We start from the raw sequence: 17,597 nt of genomic DNA, 5'->3' as shown, positions 1-17,597 counted from the left end.
AATAATAAAAAATATTTTAAAAAACTATTGACTTTATTTATAATATCCAAGGAATTTAAAAAGCAAATGAACTAACGTTATGGCGTCGACATTATTTGAATATATTCTTTAAAGTTTCTGCAGAGAACGGTAACACAATAGTATGAGTTTGGTCTCCAGCAATCATATGAAGAGATTGTAAATAACGTAACTGAAAATAATTTAGGTACGTGTTAAAAAAATTCTGTTGAATAATATTATTACATACACTCACTTCACTGATAAAATTCTGTACAGATTTAATATTAGGTTCTCAACTAAGTAATGATTGATTAACTAAGAGGTGTGGTCTTCTAAATTCATACTTTATTTTTTATCTCAGTTTTCTTATTCGCACAATATTACAAAATAATTTCATCCTTGGACCTAAATGTTATATATGTATTACTTGATAGAAATTACCTGCATACACAGCGGGTTGTCCATTAGTAATTTTGTAGCTATTTGGAGATTTTTAGTAGACTCAATTTCTGCTTTTGCTACAATTATTTTTGCGTTCGCTAGTCGAGAGGACTCGGCTTCTGCTGCCATTGCTTTTTGTAATTGCAAAGGTAAGCTTATGTCTTTACTAATAATAGAAAATAAGGTTAATGGATCTAAAAAAATATTATATGTGAAGGAAGTACTTCTAAATGCTTATGATTATCATGTGACTTACATTTCTACTCTGACAACCTGAATACCCCATTCTCTGGTTATATTCTTCATTTGCTGGAATATTTGAAAGCTTACTGTCGGTCGATTTAAGAGCAATTCTGAGAGTTTTGTTGTTCCTAAAGCATTTCTGAGAGTAGTTGCGGCTAAATATTGTGTTGCCATCCTTAATGTAAAGAAGTTTGAGTTTTTATTAAAATAAGTACATGATCAAATTATCATCGAAGCACAGTAAAACTTACTTATAATCAGCGACATTTATTACTGCCCGCACTGGATTATAAATTTTATAATAAATAACTGCATCTACTGCTACGGTTAGAGAATCTTTCGTCAAAGCCTGTGAATTTTAATGGTGTAATTATAATGATGTGTAAAGGTAATAATATAGCTTAGAATGAATCCGAAATATTTCATTTTCAGTTTGAATAAGTACATACTTCTTGAGGAGGTACAGCGTAACAGATAATTCTGAGATCCGTAAATTTAATGGTATCAACACAGGGCAGGTAACAAATAAGCCCGGGACCAAATGCTCGATTTTTGTGTACCTTTCCATTACGAAGTATTATTGCTCGTTCGAATTGACGGACCGTCTGAAAAATATCAATTTGGAAATTATAAGACAACCGTAGTTACGACAAAGTTAAGCAATATAATATAGTTTACTGTTTTAATAAAAAGGACTCTACAAGACTAGGAAGCATATAAGATTATAAAAGTGCAGGAAGAGATGTATGTAAAGAATGGTTGAGATTTTTCTAATTTATTCTGTTAGAAGGGAGCAGTTTTAGCAGATAGATAACAGAAACTACACTTACCACGAACACACAAAGAAGAGAGAGCGGAAATGTAATAATTACCAATATAATTGACATGAATACTAGAACTTTTTCTATTAATTTATCATCTTCTGCAAGATATAATAATTATTAATGTATTATTATAAATGTTTATATATGTGCCTTTAAGTGTAGGTACTAGTAAGAATACAACATAGGTACCTTTGTGTTGCATACGTAACACTCTTCTATCTGAATAATCTATTGAGACACTACGTTCTTTTGTCGGATCTTCATCTTTGCTTTTTTCTGCATCTTTATTTATTTTATTATAGGATATATTATCTTGTGACGTATTAACACCAAAATTTAGATTGTTAGTCATAGTTATATTAAAAGAAAACCATTAATCCAAAAAAATATGTAAATTATTAGCGGTATGAAAGAAGTATAGATGTCAGAATGGAACCTATACACATTGACATTTTCTTTGAAACAACAATAAAGGTAAGTATAAAGTAGTTTCTAAATGTTATAGAAGATTTATGGTTTAGGAATCTCAATAGGAAATGGAAAAATTATAGACGTTGGCTGTTGAGATGCAATGAAATTCAGAGTTTGTAAATAACGTAACTGAAAAAAAAGATTAAAATAGTAAAAAAAAAAAACTTAAAATAACGATAACTAAAAAACGATAATAAAATATTTTGATAATGATATGAATAACAAAATGTATCTTAATAAATTATTATGACTAAATTATAACCAGTATAGTTTGAGGATTTTCCATCATTATTCTTGACGCCTCTCTAAGGTTTTCTGCTGTTTTTATTTCCCCTTCAGCTTCAATAATTTTTGCTTTTGCTAATCGCGTGCCTTCAGCTTCTGATGCCATCGCTTTTTGCAATTCGTATGGTAGTAGAATATTTTTTCTGTACAATAAATTATGAATTAACTCAGAATATATATTTGTAATAGTAATAACAAATAATATTTAAGAATTACATTTCAACTCTTTCTATTTCAATGCCCCATTCAATAGTCACTTTTTCTATTTCTTTCTTAGCTGTGCAACTAATAGCTCCCCTGTTTGTTAACAAGTCAGACAGTGTATATTGACCTAATATGTTTCTCAGTATAGCAACAGCTATTAATTCCGTGGCACGTCTGTAATTATTAAGGTCAGTATTAAAAGTATTTGTAATTTTTATGTTAAAGATAAAACAAAATTAATTTTCTCAGATTAAGTTTTACATAAACAAAGAAAATGGGTGTAAAATTTTCGTTTTTCTTGTACAAACCATATTTTAAAATAGTTGAATGCAGTACGTATTAGGTAATCAATAAATTCTTCAAATAGGCACTAGCTCTTACTAAAAAAACTATGATACCGTTCATTATACTGTTTATTCATATAGCTTATTAAAATTGACTAGAAATACTAAATGATTATTGTTTAAATGAACTTACCCATGTGACTGAACATTTAGAAAACAATTAAGAGGCTTTACAATATGGAAATAAACAACTGCATCGACTGAAACTGTTACGGAGTCTTTTGTAAGGACCTGTAGTAAAATGAATATAATAGTCATGCACATAATGTTTTGAACTTTAAATATCTTTAAAAATTTTATAAAATAATGGTACATTTGTATAAAATAAAAAAAAAAACGGGTATTTACATCACTGCAATGTATTCATCCTTATCGCTCTGAGGAAGACTTTCTGAAGAAGTTAAAAACCCTGCCAGTTATATGTATAAAAATGATCATGTATTAAAAATATAACGTTACCTCTTGTGGTGGTAAACTGAAAGATTGTGTTCTGAGATCTATCAGTATTACAGTATCAGTGCATGGTATAACCCAAATGATACCAGGTCCAGCTGGAGAATCAGCTCTCACTCTTCCAAATCTTAAAACAACTGCTCTTTTGTATTGCTTCACAACCTTGAGATTTCAATTTAAATTGTAATGAACGAATATAATTTTCTTAAATCACAATACTTGTCTACTTATATATATATATATATATATATATATATATATATATATATATATATATATATACATACATATAGAAGCATGATTTAATTATGTGTAGGGATTGAGGTTTTCGCAATTCTGTCGATGATAATAGGTATATTATATTTAAATATTTTATATACATTAAAGTTGTATGATATTTTAACAAGACGAATTTGAATAAGTGACAAATTTGTAATAAGAGTGAAAACGTAACTTTTAATTTTTTATCATTACTTTAAAGTTAATAAATATGTAGTTACTTGGTACATTAATATGAAGTTGTACAGTTACTTACTCGAAAGCACAGCACCAGCATAACAGGGAAAATAATTATCAACAATATAGCAATAAATCGAAAAAATTTCTCTTTTAAAGATTCTTTCTTTATATCTGTAAATATTAAAGTTTCCTTAAACTGTTTCTTCTACAAAGAAGTAATTTGTATTAAGTGTACAAGATTTCTCTGGAGATTACACATATATTTTCGAATATCCTTAAATTTTTTACCTGTAAGAATTAATGTTGAGGCCTGTTGCATTGTAAAAAATTTGACTTTTAAAAACAAAGAAAACACAAAATAAATAGTATAAATTTATATTTATATTGTAGTATAAATAAATTCTTGGTAATTTATTCAATGACTTCACGACTGATAATTAATTTTTATCATATCTGTCCCATTTTCTTTAAATGCAAGGCAATGGTCGTTTAATCGTACAGCCTAATAGTATTTTGAAGTAGTTACTGCTTTTATACAGATATTTCTACCATAGATTCATATGTTCTTTCCTTTTAACGTTTTATAACTTATAACGCTCAGGTTGTCTTCTACAAATTTTAATTATTATAAGAACTTATGTACTACTGTTATTATTACTCTAAGATTCAGTATTTGAATTTTATAACAGTTTGTCTCATTTTAAATTGACGGAAGTAATCGATCAAGTAATGGAATGATTGTCTATTTATAACAATATTTGGCAGACTTATAGATATGGTCTCAAGAACACTTTCGTCCTTTCATAGATGTAGTATAATCTACGGCATTCTATTTGGAGTTAGATTAAAGGTATAAATTAAGTTAACAATAGATGAAGGACAGTACCTGTAAGGTTAGTCCATAATCGAAGAGTTTTCGCCACTTGTTTAATTCAGTATCATAGATAAAGTGATGAAAGGTAGTGCCTACATAACTAGTTTGCTTTCTTTCTAATTCAGCATCTATTATTTGATACTAGATGGCGCTGTCCAGAAATGGTTATTTTAATTGTTTTATTTTTAATCATGTTATTAGATACTATATTATATTAAGTACAGCTACTATGTAAAATGTATTACAGTATAGTAAAATTCTTATTAACTTATTATTATTATAATGGCATCATTCACAAAAATTATATTGATCTTATACAGGCAAATGCGACATGCTCGGACCAGGCAAGAAAGTCTTGAGGAAATCCATGGGAAATGGAAATATTATTGTGGAATTCTTCTCTGCTGATATAGTATTGAGAGACTGTAGGTATCGTAACTGAAAATATAAAGTTTAAATATATAACATTAATAAATTTACCATCATTACCAATTAAGTAATTCGTTAGTCATATATGCAGACCACAGGAAATCATTCTGAGTCACATTTTATCCATTAACTTTTTGCCACATAATTTGAAATCGTTGCTTCATTTAGTGAGAGTAAGCTTGTACAGGGTTGTGACTCCAGACACTTTCTTCTAATAATATTAGTTAAATAAAAGTTTTACTTTACATCATTATTTCCGTAATAATAAACTGTAAGATTACGTAAGTAATAAACTTGAATTTAATCCGTTTTCTCGAAATTCACGAGCAAACGGAGGGACACAAAATATTTTGTAAATAATAAAATTATTCACTTATAAAATGGTAATGATAGTTAGATAAGGTTTGTTTACGGCCTAGAACTTTGAATTTTCAAATTCATAGTAATTGCCATTTATTTTATTATTCGAAATGCACGTAAAGTCATCGTCCGCTAAGCCATGTAGGTATTTTTTTTATCAATTGATTGCTTACCTGTAACGCCATAGGATTATCAATCATGACAAGAGAAGCTTCTTTTAAAGCTTTGGATGCTTTGATTTCTCCTTCAGCAGCAATTACTTTAGCTCGCGCCTCTCGATCGGCTTCGGCTTCGGCAGCCATAGCTCGTTGTAGTTGTACTGGTAAACGAACATCTTTACTGAAAATAATTACTTCATAATTACGATTAAGTGTTATGGTAGTACAGAATACCTACTCTCTACATTCGGCCTATTAGACAAATTTTTCGTTGTGTGTAGATAAGATGTTATTATTCATTTTGAAATATTTTCTAATATTTATCAAATAACACTAATGTTGTTATGACACGATATCGAGTTCAAAGTAGAATAAAACTTTGTGTATCTATGGATATTTAATTGTCTCCTAAACACAATTTATTTCATTAAGCTAGCATACTTATTTTCCGAGATTTATAGGTTTTTTTTAAGTGACTCGGATTCATTGCTCTCGAGTGTATATGTATGTATATTTTTTTTACTTTAAGTAAAATCTTACATTTCTACTCTTTCCACTTCTACGCCCCAAGGATCAGTAGCTTCGTCCAAATTGGCTTGCATCATGTGACTGATGGCTTCGCGGTCTGATAGAAGTTGGGCGAGGTCCCTCATACCCAAAACATTTCGGAGAGTAGTTGCTGCCAGTAGACGAGTAGATGCACTGGTTCGAATAAAAACATTATCCAGTTGGTAATCATTCTTTAAAGAATATCTATTTTTATCTTTTGTCACCGATGATAATATAATGCTAGTTTTAAATTACGCTCTGATGGCAAATTTCATCATAACTGATATCTTTATATACATGAAATGCGGCTTGTGTAAAAATGCAGTATCTTAAATAAACTCAATGATATGAAAAAAATTATTATCATGTATCACTTGTTGTTTTCTAAATAAGTTTAGTAATTACTGAGTTACTGTTGCAAATTCTATTTTGAAATTTAGCCTTTCTTTCAAACATACGTAAGTACGCAAAATCCCTACGGTAAAATGCTGCTTTTTTTTAAATTCTTTTTCCGATTATTATCGGGAATCCTATTAATACTCGTATTATAATTGTGAAAGTTTGTAAGAATAGATGGATGGAACGGATGAATAAAATAGATACTAATCAGATATACTTGCCTGTAATCGGCAACTCTAACAACAGCGTTCAACGGTTCTTTGATCCTGTAGTAGACCACAGCATCCACCGCTACTGTTACCGAGTCTCTTGTTAGTACCTGTAATAAATTGGTATATTGTGAAGTTTTTTTATTTATTATCATCATCATCATCATCATATCAGGCATTAATTGTTCACTGTTGAACATAGGCTTTCCCCTATTGGGGGGTTTTGCCAGTAGTTGCCACGCTAGGCAAACGTGTTGGCAACCGCAGTTAACCTTTATTACCTTTATTAGTGATGTTTAAAGACGGAAGCTGTTGCCTATCCCTCGGCCATTAAGTTCCCTTAGTTGCCTTTTACGACACCCACGGAAAAGAAAGGGATGGTTCGTTCTATACCGGGACTACACAGCGATCTTCTTCATTATAATCCATTAATATCCTACTGTTACAACATTAGTGCATGGGATTACTTTATGATATGAGAAATTTGCATGCGCATAGCTTTAATAGTTTTTTCTCATACTTTGTTCCACTTTATTTTATTTTTCTAGTCGGATCTTATGACATGTTTCGGATAAAAATGAGTGATGACATTTTGTATTATTACTTATATAATATACAGTAGTACCTCGACATACGAGTTGAATTCGTTCCGTAACCTTGCTCGTATGTCAAATTGCTCGGATCTCAAAGCAATTTTCCCCATTGATATTAATTATAATGCCATTAATTCGTGTTCCCATAAAACTACCTCGGTTGTTTTTGTTAAATGTTAGTCTAAGGTGTAAGAAACTGCATGTTGGGGTCTTGATGGGTAATGATCCTTGATGGTCCTGCGCTAACGGGATACGCTGGCGGAGCACCAATGAAGGGTGATAGATGAGAATGAAAACAGGCCAGTTAGCCCATCATGATGAATTCATCAGGAATTAACCATGATAGTTTCCAGGGAGAACCGCGAGGAAGTCGACCTGGTTGGGTATATTGCTAGCAATGGGATTCTCAGTCTCCATTACTAACAATCCCTTTCCCCCCTGCATGTTAGGGTCATGAGCAGCAGTGTAGTGTGCGATTCCACGTATCTCAAATCTTGCTCTCATCTCAAAGCAAAATATCGCTCGCTCGGCGGCTCGTATCTCAAAACATTCGTACATTAGGGCATTCGTATATCGAGGTACCTACTACTGTATACTTTGATTATTAATACTAATACCTCACGAATGACAATGAAACTCAAATATAACCATCATTTGACTATATTATTAAATAAAAAAATCCACTTACCAAGTGATGCCTCCCTAAATATTTGTTGGACCGATTTTGACTCTTTGAATATCTAACATAATATAATGATAAATATTGTGTAATAGTTTCTATATAATTGTTGTATACGATTAGGCCAGGGTGTCCGTGTATATTTAATATACGAGGTTTGTCCGAAAGTACGTATAAAAGTTTTTTAAAAATTTTATTTTACAATTATTCAGGTAAATATTTTATCCCCTAAAGTACTCCCCCTGTGACATAATGCACTTGTGCCAACGCCGTTTCCACTGTGAGAAGGCTCCTTGAAAGTCCTCTGGTTGTATTTCTCAGCTGCCCCGTCGTAGCTTTTTTTATCTCAGTTATGTCCCCCAAATGCCGCCCCCGAAGTACCAATTTGGTTTTTGGGAACAAGAAGAAGTCACACGGGGCCAAATCCGGCGATGGAATTTTTACTCAAAAACTCACGGACAACAAGAGAGGTGTGGGCAGGGGCATTGTCGTGGTGAAGAATCCAACGCCCCTCTCGCGCCAATTCTGGACGAACTCGTGCCACACGAGCTTTGAGGCGTCTGAGCACATCGACGTTTTTCCATCAACTGTCTGGCCTGGAGGGACGAATTCTTGATGGACAATCCCCCGAACATCGAAAAAAACAATCATTGTCTCGGCCCTCTCTGAATCTTTTTAGCCATTGTGGACGGTAATCATCCCCATAAACTGTTCTGAGATCGGCAAAAATTTCACGGCCATAGTTTCGAGAGAAACTATTATAACGGAAGCGGGCTCCATGCCGACGGGGTTTCGTTAAGAGGTAACTTCACAGATGGCGTGACAAGCCAGTTCGCACCGCACGGCGGTCAGACCAGAACTGAAGCATTGTTAGGGACATAAGGAAGGGGTCCTGCGCTTATATTCTTTCTCGCATTCCATATACGAACTTTCCGGACAGACCTTATGATTAGTAGTTAGCTAATAAAGAAATCATCTAACAATTTAGACATGGAGCTAAATAAAGGAACTTCATTTCTACAGTTGTTTACGGATTAGGGCGTCAGGCGAGTTGGCGCAAACCACGTTTCTACAATCAGGTCAGTTCTGTTGAGTTTCTCGGTCGCACCGTGCCGGGAACATTCGACTAGTCAAAATAAACAAGCTTTCGCCAATGATTATGTTATTCATCATAGTATTTGATTTACACAAATACGTTCAATTTTATTATTTTAATATTAATCAATTCTCAAACGTAATTAATTAACGTCACTGTTTTGTTTTAATTCAACATTTGTTAACAAAATGTTAATGTGAATTTCTGTTGTGTTTTTACATAGACTATTAATCTTTATGCCTATGAGTTACAAAGTAATTTATAATCTGCACTACTACAGATAACCATGAAGTTATTTTCTAACTAGGCAGTATTCTATTTTTTTCTTGCAACCTTTACAACACTTTCATAGTTAACATCGGTAATTTTACAGGTATTATGGATGAGTTATGATATAATCATTAGTTATCAGTTATCAGGAAGTAATGTGGTAATTAAGCCCAGTTAATTTTGTTACCACTGTGAGTTATGTTATTTTGTAATAAATAGATACTTTCCTTTTTATTTAGAAATTCTTTCAGTACTTTTCATTTAATGTTATGTGTTATTTTGGCTTTATGATTATAAAAGATTTAAGACCAAGTCATTTATGAGGATAGTACTTTATTTATTTATTTAACTCTTTATTGCACCAAAAATATAATAGAGGAATAACACCTAAGTCCTCAGGAATGGCAACGCATGGGGGTATCATGGGCGAAACAGTATATTCTGTTATGTCCATGGTACTGCTCATGTCTATAGGCGACGGTTACCACTTTCCATCAGGTGGGCCGTCAGCTTGTTTGCCATTCTAAGTTGTATAAAAAAACATAAAAAATAACAATGATATATAAACAATTCGGCTGAAATACAGTAGCATGAAGTACAGACTAAAATATACATATAAAGGTACAAAAGGCGGTCTTTTCGCTAGGGCAATATCTTACAGACAACCTTTGGTTGAGGAAAAGCATATAGAAGTGCGTAGGTGGCACAAGAGTGAATTAATATTTTTTACATATTATGTATTATACGTAAAAAATATAAACATGAAATACATATAATTTATTAGACTATTTATTATAACAATTAATACATACTACATATACATACACATATAAATATATACATATAGTACACACTAGGAAATATGACGAGTCTAGTAAAATGAAAAACGAAATAAAATAAGAAAGAAAAAGAATAATTACAATGAAAGAAAATAGGATTTGACTCGTCCTTTAAACGAAGCTAAGGACTGGGCGTTCCGTATAGAGGACGATAGCAACTTCCATAGGCGCACAACCTGAACGGAGAAGGATTTGGTGTAATAGTAATGTATCCTTAAAACTTTATTTTATATTACTATCGCCAGCATTGCAAAATAACCTTGTTGTTTGATTGATTCCTTTGAGTACTTGAGGTCCCATGTTCAATATTCGAGCCTACCAATACAGAAAACGTATGTTTTTAAATTGGTTATAGTCTGTGCATTCTGGGTTATAGTTTCAGTTGTTCGTTATTCGGTTTCTCATTACAAGATTCCTAAGTTTAATTAGGAAATTTGTTTGTTTGTGTTCTTCCTTCCCTGTGGGTGTTGTAAGAGGCGATTAAGGGATCTTAATGGTTGAGAAACGGGTAACAGCGTCCTTCCTAAAACACCTCTAAAGCCTAACTTTTTGGGGAGGCCTGTGTTCAGCAGGGGACAGTAGACAGCTGATATGATATAATGATATTATTAATATTCATGTTATTAGTATTAAGTATTATAAGTTTTAATCTGTAGGTGTAACATGTTAATAAATCTACAAACATTTTAACAAGAGTGTCTTTATAACAAATTTTGTTATAAACAAAAGTGACCACTACAAAGGTTTTTACAAAATTTTCGATGAACAAGTTTGAGCAGGCGAAGATACAGGGAATAACTAGTATAGTGCACAATAGAAATACGAGTTCTGGATTCTGATGAGACCTAGATATTTGTGTAGACAATCATCAACGAGAAATGTTACAATTCTAGATACAGAAATATTTATAGACATGTTGCTTGGTCAGTAAGCTTCCAGACAAATTGCGCACCTATAGTTTACGATTGTAGAACATGTCGTTAAACTTTGATTGATAGGTTTATAGCCACATCAATTAATACCAGACGGTCTGAATGGTGTGAACAGGGTTACCAATTTAAAAATATAATTATAAAATCCCTTGCAAGATAATTGATATTATTATACTTATAATATTTTTATCTTGATAAATGTAGTAACAAGAAAATTAATAATATGAGTAATTTTTATATTAAGTAAAAGGATTAAAAAATAAAGGTATTGGAGGATACTTGCTCTCTTCTTAATTTTTAAAAATTTAAGTTTCAGGGATGTTTCCTCCCACAAACACTCAGGTTGTGGAATGAGCTCCCTGCCGATGTTTTCCCAAGAGACTACAGCATGAGGTTCTTCAAAAGGGGAGTAAAGAGGTTTCTTCAGAGTCGGCAACGAACGCGTAATACCTCTGGTGTTGCAGGTGTTCATAGGTTACGGTAACCACTTACCATCAGGTGGGCCGTATGCTTGTTTGCCACCACAGTGGTATAAAAAAAAATTTAAATGGTTAGGTACTCGGTGTCCATTCTATAAGTAATAGGATTATGATATTATTATATAATTCATGAATGTAGAAATAAATCTCGTTGATTAATATTACTTACCCTTTGAAAACATTATACCTAATTATTAGTTTTTCTCGTCTCTCCTTTTGGTTTCGACTCTTTACCTAGTTACGCCGTCAAACTTAAATATTATTATATTTCAAATAGAAAACAATTAATTTAATAAGCATTTAGTGTCATGTTTGCTACGCATGTTAAACACATCCAAAAGTTCAATGTATATATACATTTTTTATACGCCCCTGCGGAGGTCCTGCTTACGGTCGAGGAAAAAAGACAAATTATAAGAACTATTAAGGTTAGAAGGTGAAAAATGTTAGGACACTTGATACGATACGACGAACTTATGAACATTATAATATAAAATAAAATAGAAGGAAGGAGGGGAAGAGGGAGACTAAGGCATAGTTACATCAGGCAGATCAAGGAAAAAGTTGGTGTCGTATCGTAATCAAGAGGTGAAGAGATTCGCAGAAAATCGTAGTGAGTCCCAAGAGCTTCACCGATAAGAGCGCAGGTCTTAAATAAGATAGATCGATATGTCCCTGATCCGTCAGGTAGTTAGCTACAATTACAGTTAGTTACAATTAAAATAAAATAATCACATCAAATAAGTATAGTAACATAAGGTGGAGTAGATATCTAATATATGTATAAGAAAATCTTTACATAATCTAAACATTTTATATTTTTTTTCTAATCAAATCTACACCATATTTTTATGGGAACTGATTATTCTAACCCATAATACAGAAGGTATTTAGGAGAGACAAAAGTAAAAAAAATATTGATTTTGGTATAGTTGACGACCGTGATATAAAATAGAAATATTTTTTGTAATTTAAAATTAAAATGAATATTGGTAGAAATGTTCAGTTGGCAATCCTAGCGATCAGCAATTGGGTTAACTGTTTTCAATAGCAATGCCATTACGGAGCCATCGCGGTGTTTGTGCAAGACACGTGGTATACAGACGATTCCGTTGTTTACGTATATTTGTTAATATAGTACTATTAGACTTATGGCGAGGGTAAATAACTATTCTAAAAATTTTATATTAATTTATTTTTGTGTTATTGATTTATGTTATTACTTATGTGATAATTTAATTGTCACAGTATTATTTTCATTTGAAGTTCAACGATGGTATTCACAGAGTCGCTGTGTAGCTCTGGGCATAGAATAGGCCACCCCTTCCTTTTCCGTGGGTGTCGTAAGAGACGACTAACAGAATTTATTGGTAATGGGATGAGCACCAGCGTTTCTTTTAAAATATCACTGAAAGACTAACAGCGGCCGCCAACTCGCGTTGTTAGCGTGGTAACTACTAGCAAAACTCTCCTTCTGTGGAAGACTTATGTTCAGTGGACAATTAACGGCTGATATGATGACGAATATGATTCACAGAGTACCTCTTCATTATTATTCTGTCAGAAGGTTTCGGGTATGAATGTTGGATAGGTAGGTGTAAGTAGTATAAATGTAATAAATCAGTAATGTTCACTATAAGATAAAGATTTTCCTTACCTTGAAAATACAAATATTTCACCCTGAGTTTAAAGACAGTGAAATTTTTGTTATATTGAGAAAAAATGCCCAAGTAGTAGTCTTACGTTAACTTTTTAGAAATTTGTTGTATAATATATTATGTTAATTCATGTTAAACAGAACATTAACAAATTACCTCTTGTGGAGGGACATCGAATGATACTGTTCTGAGATCAACTTTTCTGTAAGTGTCAATACAAGGTAGAACAAAGAACAATCCAGGCCCTCTTGCGCCGCCTTTTCTTAGTCTTCCAAGTCGAAAAATCACAGCTCGTTCGAATTCTTGCACTACCTGAGAGATAAAAAAATCTATGTACCTTAAAGTTTAATAACATTATTTAAGACTAATTGTAGGTGTTAATTTGCTCGTATAAGTTAAAATAATTATATACTATGTCTAAATGTTTATGGTCTATCTATTTATTAAACATTATTCAATTATTTTATACATATGTACATATCGGGCACGCCTGTCTTCCATTAGGGTAGGCAGAAACAATGAAATAGTATGTATGTTTTGTATAGACGTTCAAGCGTGGGTAGGTAATAAACATATTTGTTTTGCAAAAAAAAACTTCAATCTTAGCAAGTTAGTGTCATCATCATTATCTTTTCAGCCATTATCCGTCTACTGCTGGACGTAGACCTCTCCATAGACTGTCATAAAGAACGGTTCTGAGCCGAGAGAGAGTTGATTTCCTGCTATGTATTTGAGCAAGTTAGTATAAAAAGTCATATTTTTTTTGTCGTTTTTTTCATATATCTAAATAAATACATACAGATAAATACTCAATTTCATTAATAGAACTTTATCTTAAAAAGATGTTAATGTTTGCGATTTCTATATTTAAAAGCAATAATTTAAGGTAGATATTAAATTTTATACTTTGCCAACCTGCCTACCAAACGTGGCTACTATTGCGCCCTCCCTACTTACAGGGGAGGTCTATGTTCAGCAGTGGAGAGTTTAACGGTTGATATAAATGTATGAATGAATTTAACTTTAAATAAATTTAACTAGCTCTGAATATATTTAAAATATGGTTTGTCAAAATCGGAATTGGGATAACTTTACCTTGAAACATTCGAAGAGAGAGAATGGGAATGTGATGATAACCAGGAGAAATGACAAAAAAGTAGCAAATCTCTCTACGCAACCCACTGCCTCTGGATTTGCTGGTGAACAAAAAAATATTTTCATTTTTTTTTAAGATATTCCAGTAATGTGAAATGTATTAATTATCCTATTTGATTACATTTTAGTTATTGTAAAATCGCACGTTACCTACTCTACGAGGTAAATATGGATTTATTAGAGTAACGTTTTGCAGATCTAAATAAAAGAAGTTAGAGTCGAACACAGGATTCAGCCAGATTTTTTTTTGTCCGTAAATTACGTGCATAAAATAAAGCATAATATATGGATTGCACTTTATTTTATGCTATGTACTTACGCATTTGTATTGTGATAGCGCAAGACGTACCCGTATCGCAATCTAAAATGTTTAAAGAACACAAATTAGGAACTTCTACTAAATATGGCTTATTTATATGATCTTAACGGATCGAGTTTCTCATCTACTCACAACTAGGTACGTTGTCACGTCTAGTATTTATCCGTCTTACTTCTGTACGCATTTTTACTATGTATCGTAATGCACGTTCTTGTTATTTTGAATAATGCAATGGTCAATGTTCATAACGTCGATTAACGCGACGAACAATCACAGACTGAAGAACGTACGGTCCACCTAGCTGTCAGAAGAGCCCAACTGTTTACACGACCCAAAAACAACACCGATTCCAATTAAATTACAATGCGTTCCACAACAATGCGTTACAGATCACCGTTTTAATAGCCTTTAGCAAAAAGTATTTACGTATTTCTAGGTAGCACTCCACTTCGCCTGAATCCTTGTCGTAGCAACCGAACTCCATGGGTATTAACCCTCCTAATGTGTAACACGTGGACTTAATGTCATTCAACATTAATGTGATGTCTTCTCGATGTCTATATCGGTACTAAGGTGAGATGCTGTGGAGTCAGGTTGTTGGTAAAAATAAATAAATAACGCACTTTCAACCATACCGGCGGGTGAACGCGGGCGCACACTGGGCCGCGGTGCTCCAAATTGTGGCTTTTAGGTATTTCAGATGCGGCTATAATCCATCATCGTGTGTTCTTTTACAGGATGTTTAGACAATAAGCGCTTCGTAACTTATTTTTTGAGCCATTATCTGATTTAGATCTAATGAGGTTATTACACTAACTCATAAGATAACCTCTAATCATATTTATATTAGAAGTTTTTCATAATTTATCAGTTATGAAAAGAGTCATCATATATTTCCAATTTCATTAACATATATTCATTATATAACATATTATGACATACAATTCCATAGCTAAAATAATTTAATAATTCATTATTATCCTTCTTTAATGAGGATAGATCTGTGGTATAAATAAATGAAGAATACATACTTCTTTTCTTTTTTCTACATACATACATGCTTGAGAAAACTTAACTATTGGTAAATATAAAAAGGGATAAATACCCTGTCAGAAGTCATTCTGGTCAATTTCTGGTAAATTCCAATTAACTTGATATCACTACCCGGGAGCGTAAAACAATATAGTACGGAATTACTATTTCAATTTCATACATTAAAAAGCTACTACTAGGCGTAATTTATGTGTAAAGTTAATAGACAAATAGACTATAGTTTATGTCCAAAAGCAAATTATGAATGAACATATAATTCGTTATTAGGTTGAGATGTTTTGACGTCTAAATGATATATTTTTATAGCAGTCATAAAATAAGAAGCACGAAATAAATGTTAGGATTTACTGTTTTCTTTGAATCTCTTATAACTCTTTAATGAGAACGCATGTCTGATCTTGAAATATAACAACTGTTTAATAAATAAAAAGCTACAATGAATCGTTTTATACAGACGCTCTATTTTATTTGTGAATGATAAATAGAAATAATAAATGAGACATCAGCCGGGAATGAGTGTTTCGGATATATTTACAACATACTAGTTAATAAAAAATACGAATATAATTTATATAGTAGTTCATATTATTAAGAGATAGTTTTTAGTCGAATTAATTTTTAGTCAGTAAGCTCTAAAAACCTAGAATGGATATTAAAAATTGTAAAGGAATTAAGGAATGAGAAAACTATGATTTTGACAAAAATATATTAACTATAATATATTATTAATACTAGCTCTATCCCGCGGCTTCGCCAGCATCAATTTATATATAAAGTATTCTATGTACTAAGTTAGGATATAATCTAGTTCGTTCAGTAGTTTTTTCATGAAAGAGAAATATCTATCTATCCATAAATAATTACAAACTTTCGCATTTATATTATTAATAGGATTATAAAGAGAAAAGGAGGATTGTTTCTTTGTAATGGATAAACTCAAAAATTACATTAGTTACATAGTTTACATAGTAACATTATCAGCGAGGCAGGCAGGCACCTGGATCGCTAGTTTTTAATAAAGGAATAAAAAATGAAATTATTAATAGAATTTGGTTCCAATTTCCAATTTGGGTCGATGTTCGATATCCAACACACGTAATTTGTTTTAATATTAGTACAACGTCTATGTTGTTTATAACGCGATATTCCCATGCGGCTTTTACCAATTTATTGAAAAATGATCAAAGCTGATGCTGGTGTTAAAAATAGTGTGCAGTGATAAAAATAGTGTGACCAAATTCCAGTTATTTCGTTCGCATACGTCTTTTTTCCTTCAATCAACAGACTTTCCAGATTTTGTCTATATCCATGCGAGATTGAAAACTTGAAAAAGATTTCATAATTTTCATTTTAGACTTTTATTGGTATTAAATATGTTTATATTGTTAATATTTATCTTCATTTCATGTTATTTACAGGATAGGCAGAGAAAGTCGTTTGCTTGGGTACCTCTGTCTCAGTCGTGTTTCTACTGTGAAGCAGGCCTGGTAGATATATATGTATGTACAAAACTATTAAATAATATTTAATAAACAGTTAGGGCATAAACATTTAGGCATAGGGTATAATTATTTTAACTTATACGAGCAATTTACCAGAGGGAGACTTTGTACAAAAGTCGTTTACTTGGGCAGCTCTGTCCCATTCGTGTTTCAACCATGAAGCAGTTGTGTTTGCATGGCTGTGTTTCAATATGAAGGGCAGGATATGGCAGTGAATTTACAGTGTACAGAGGAATAACACCTGAGTCCTCAGGATTGGCAACGCATGGGGATTTCATGGACGAAACAGTATATTCTGTTATGTCCATGGTACTGCTCAT

General features: G+C 32.2%; 3 protein-coding genes across 3 annotated transcripts; all 3 read right to left on the bottom strand.

Moving 5' to 3' along the window:
• Positions 1-55: 55 nt before the first annotated feature.
• Positions 56-2,331, bottom strand: LOC113511889 (band 7 protein AGAP004871-like). Its single transcript, XM_031913672.2, has 7 exons — positions 1,698-2,331; positions 1,515-1,606; positions 1,134-1,289; positions 936-1,033; positions 698-859; positions 442-607; positions 56-190 (listed from the first exon to the last, which is right to left on the bottom strand). The coding sequence occupies exons 1-7, from the start codon at positions 1,858-1,860 to the stop codon at positions 92-94; spliced, it is 936 nt and encodes a 311-aa protein (XP_031769532.1). The 5' UTR covers positions 1,861-2,331; the 3' UTR covers positions 56-91.
• On the bottom strand, positions 2,230-4,043 carry LOC113511888 (stomatin-like). Its single transcript, XM_031913673.2, has 6 exons — positions 4,013-4,043; positions 3,801-3,895; positions 3,272-3,427; positions 2,946-3,043; positions 2,481-2,642; positions 2,230-2,407 (listed from the first exon to the last, which is right to left on the bottom strand). Exons 1-6 carry the CDS (start codon positions 4,041-4,043, stop codon positions 2,230-2,232), a joined length of 720 nt encoding a protein of 239 aa, XP_031769533.2.
• LOC113511976 (band 7 protein AGAP004871-like) lies at positions 2,462-14,991 on the bottom strand. Its single transcript, XM_026895725.3, has 11 exons — positions 14,855-14,991; positions 14,723-14,764; positions 14,344-14,444; positions 13,405-13,560; positions 6,715-6,812; positions 6,086-6,247; positions 5,561-5,726; positions 3,801-5,036; positions 3,272-3,427; positions 2,946-3,043; positions 2,462-2,642 (listed from the first exon to the last, which is right to left on the bottom strand). Exons 1-8 carry the CDS (start codon positions 14,904-14,906, stop codon positions 4,911-4,913), a joined length of 903 nt encoding a protein of 300 aa, XP_026751526.1. The 5' UTR covers positions 14,907-14,991; the 3' UTR covers positions 2,462-2,642; positions 2,946-3,043; positions 3,272-3,427; positions 3,801-4,910.
• Positions 14,992-17,597: the final 2,606 nt, after the last annotated feature.

Source organism: Galleria mellonella, unplaced genomic scaffold (genome assembly GCF_026898425.1).
Source record: "Galleria mellonella isolate WM207_F2 unplaced genomic scaffold, CSIRO_AGI_GalMel_v1 utg213, whole genome shotgun sequence".
Lineage (NCBI taxonomy): Eukaryota > Metazoa > Arthropoda > Insecta > Lepidoptera > Pyralidae > Galleria > Galleria mellonella.
Note: the sequence above shows the minus strand (reverse complement) of the source record. Positions and strands in the feature narration are given on the sequence as shown.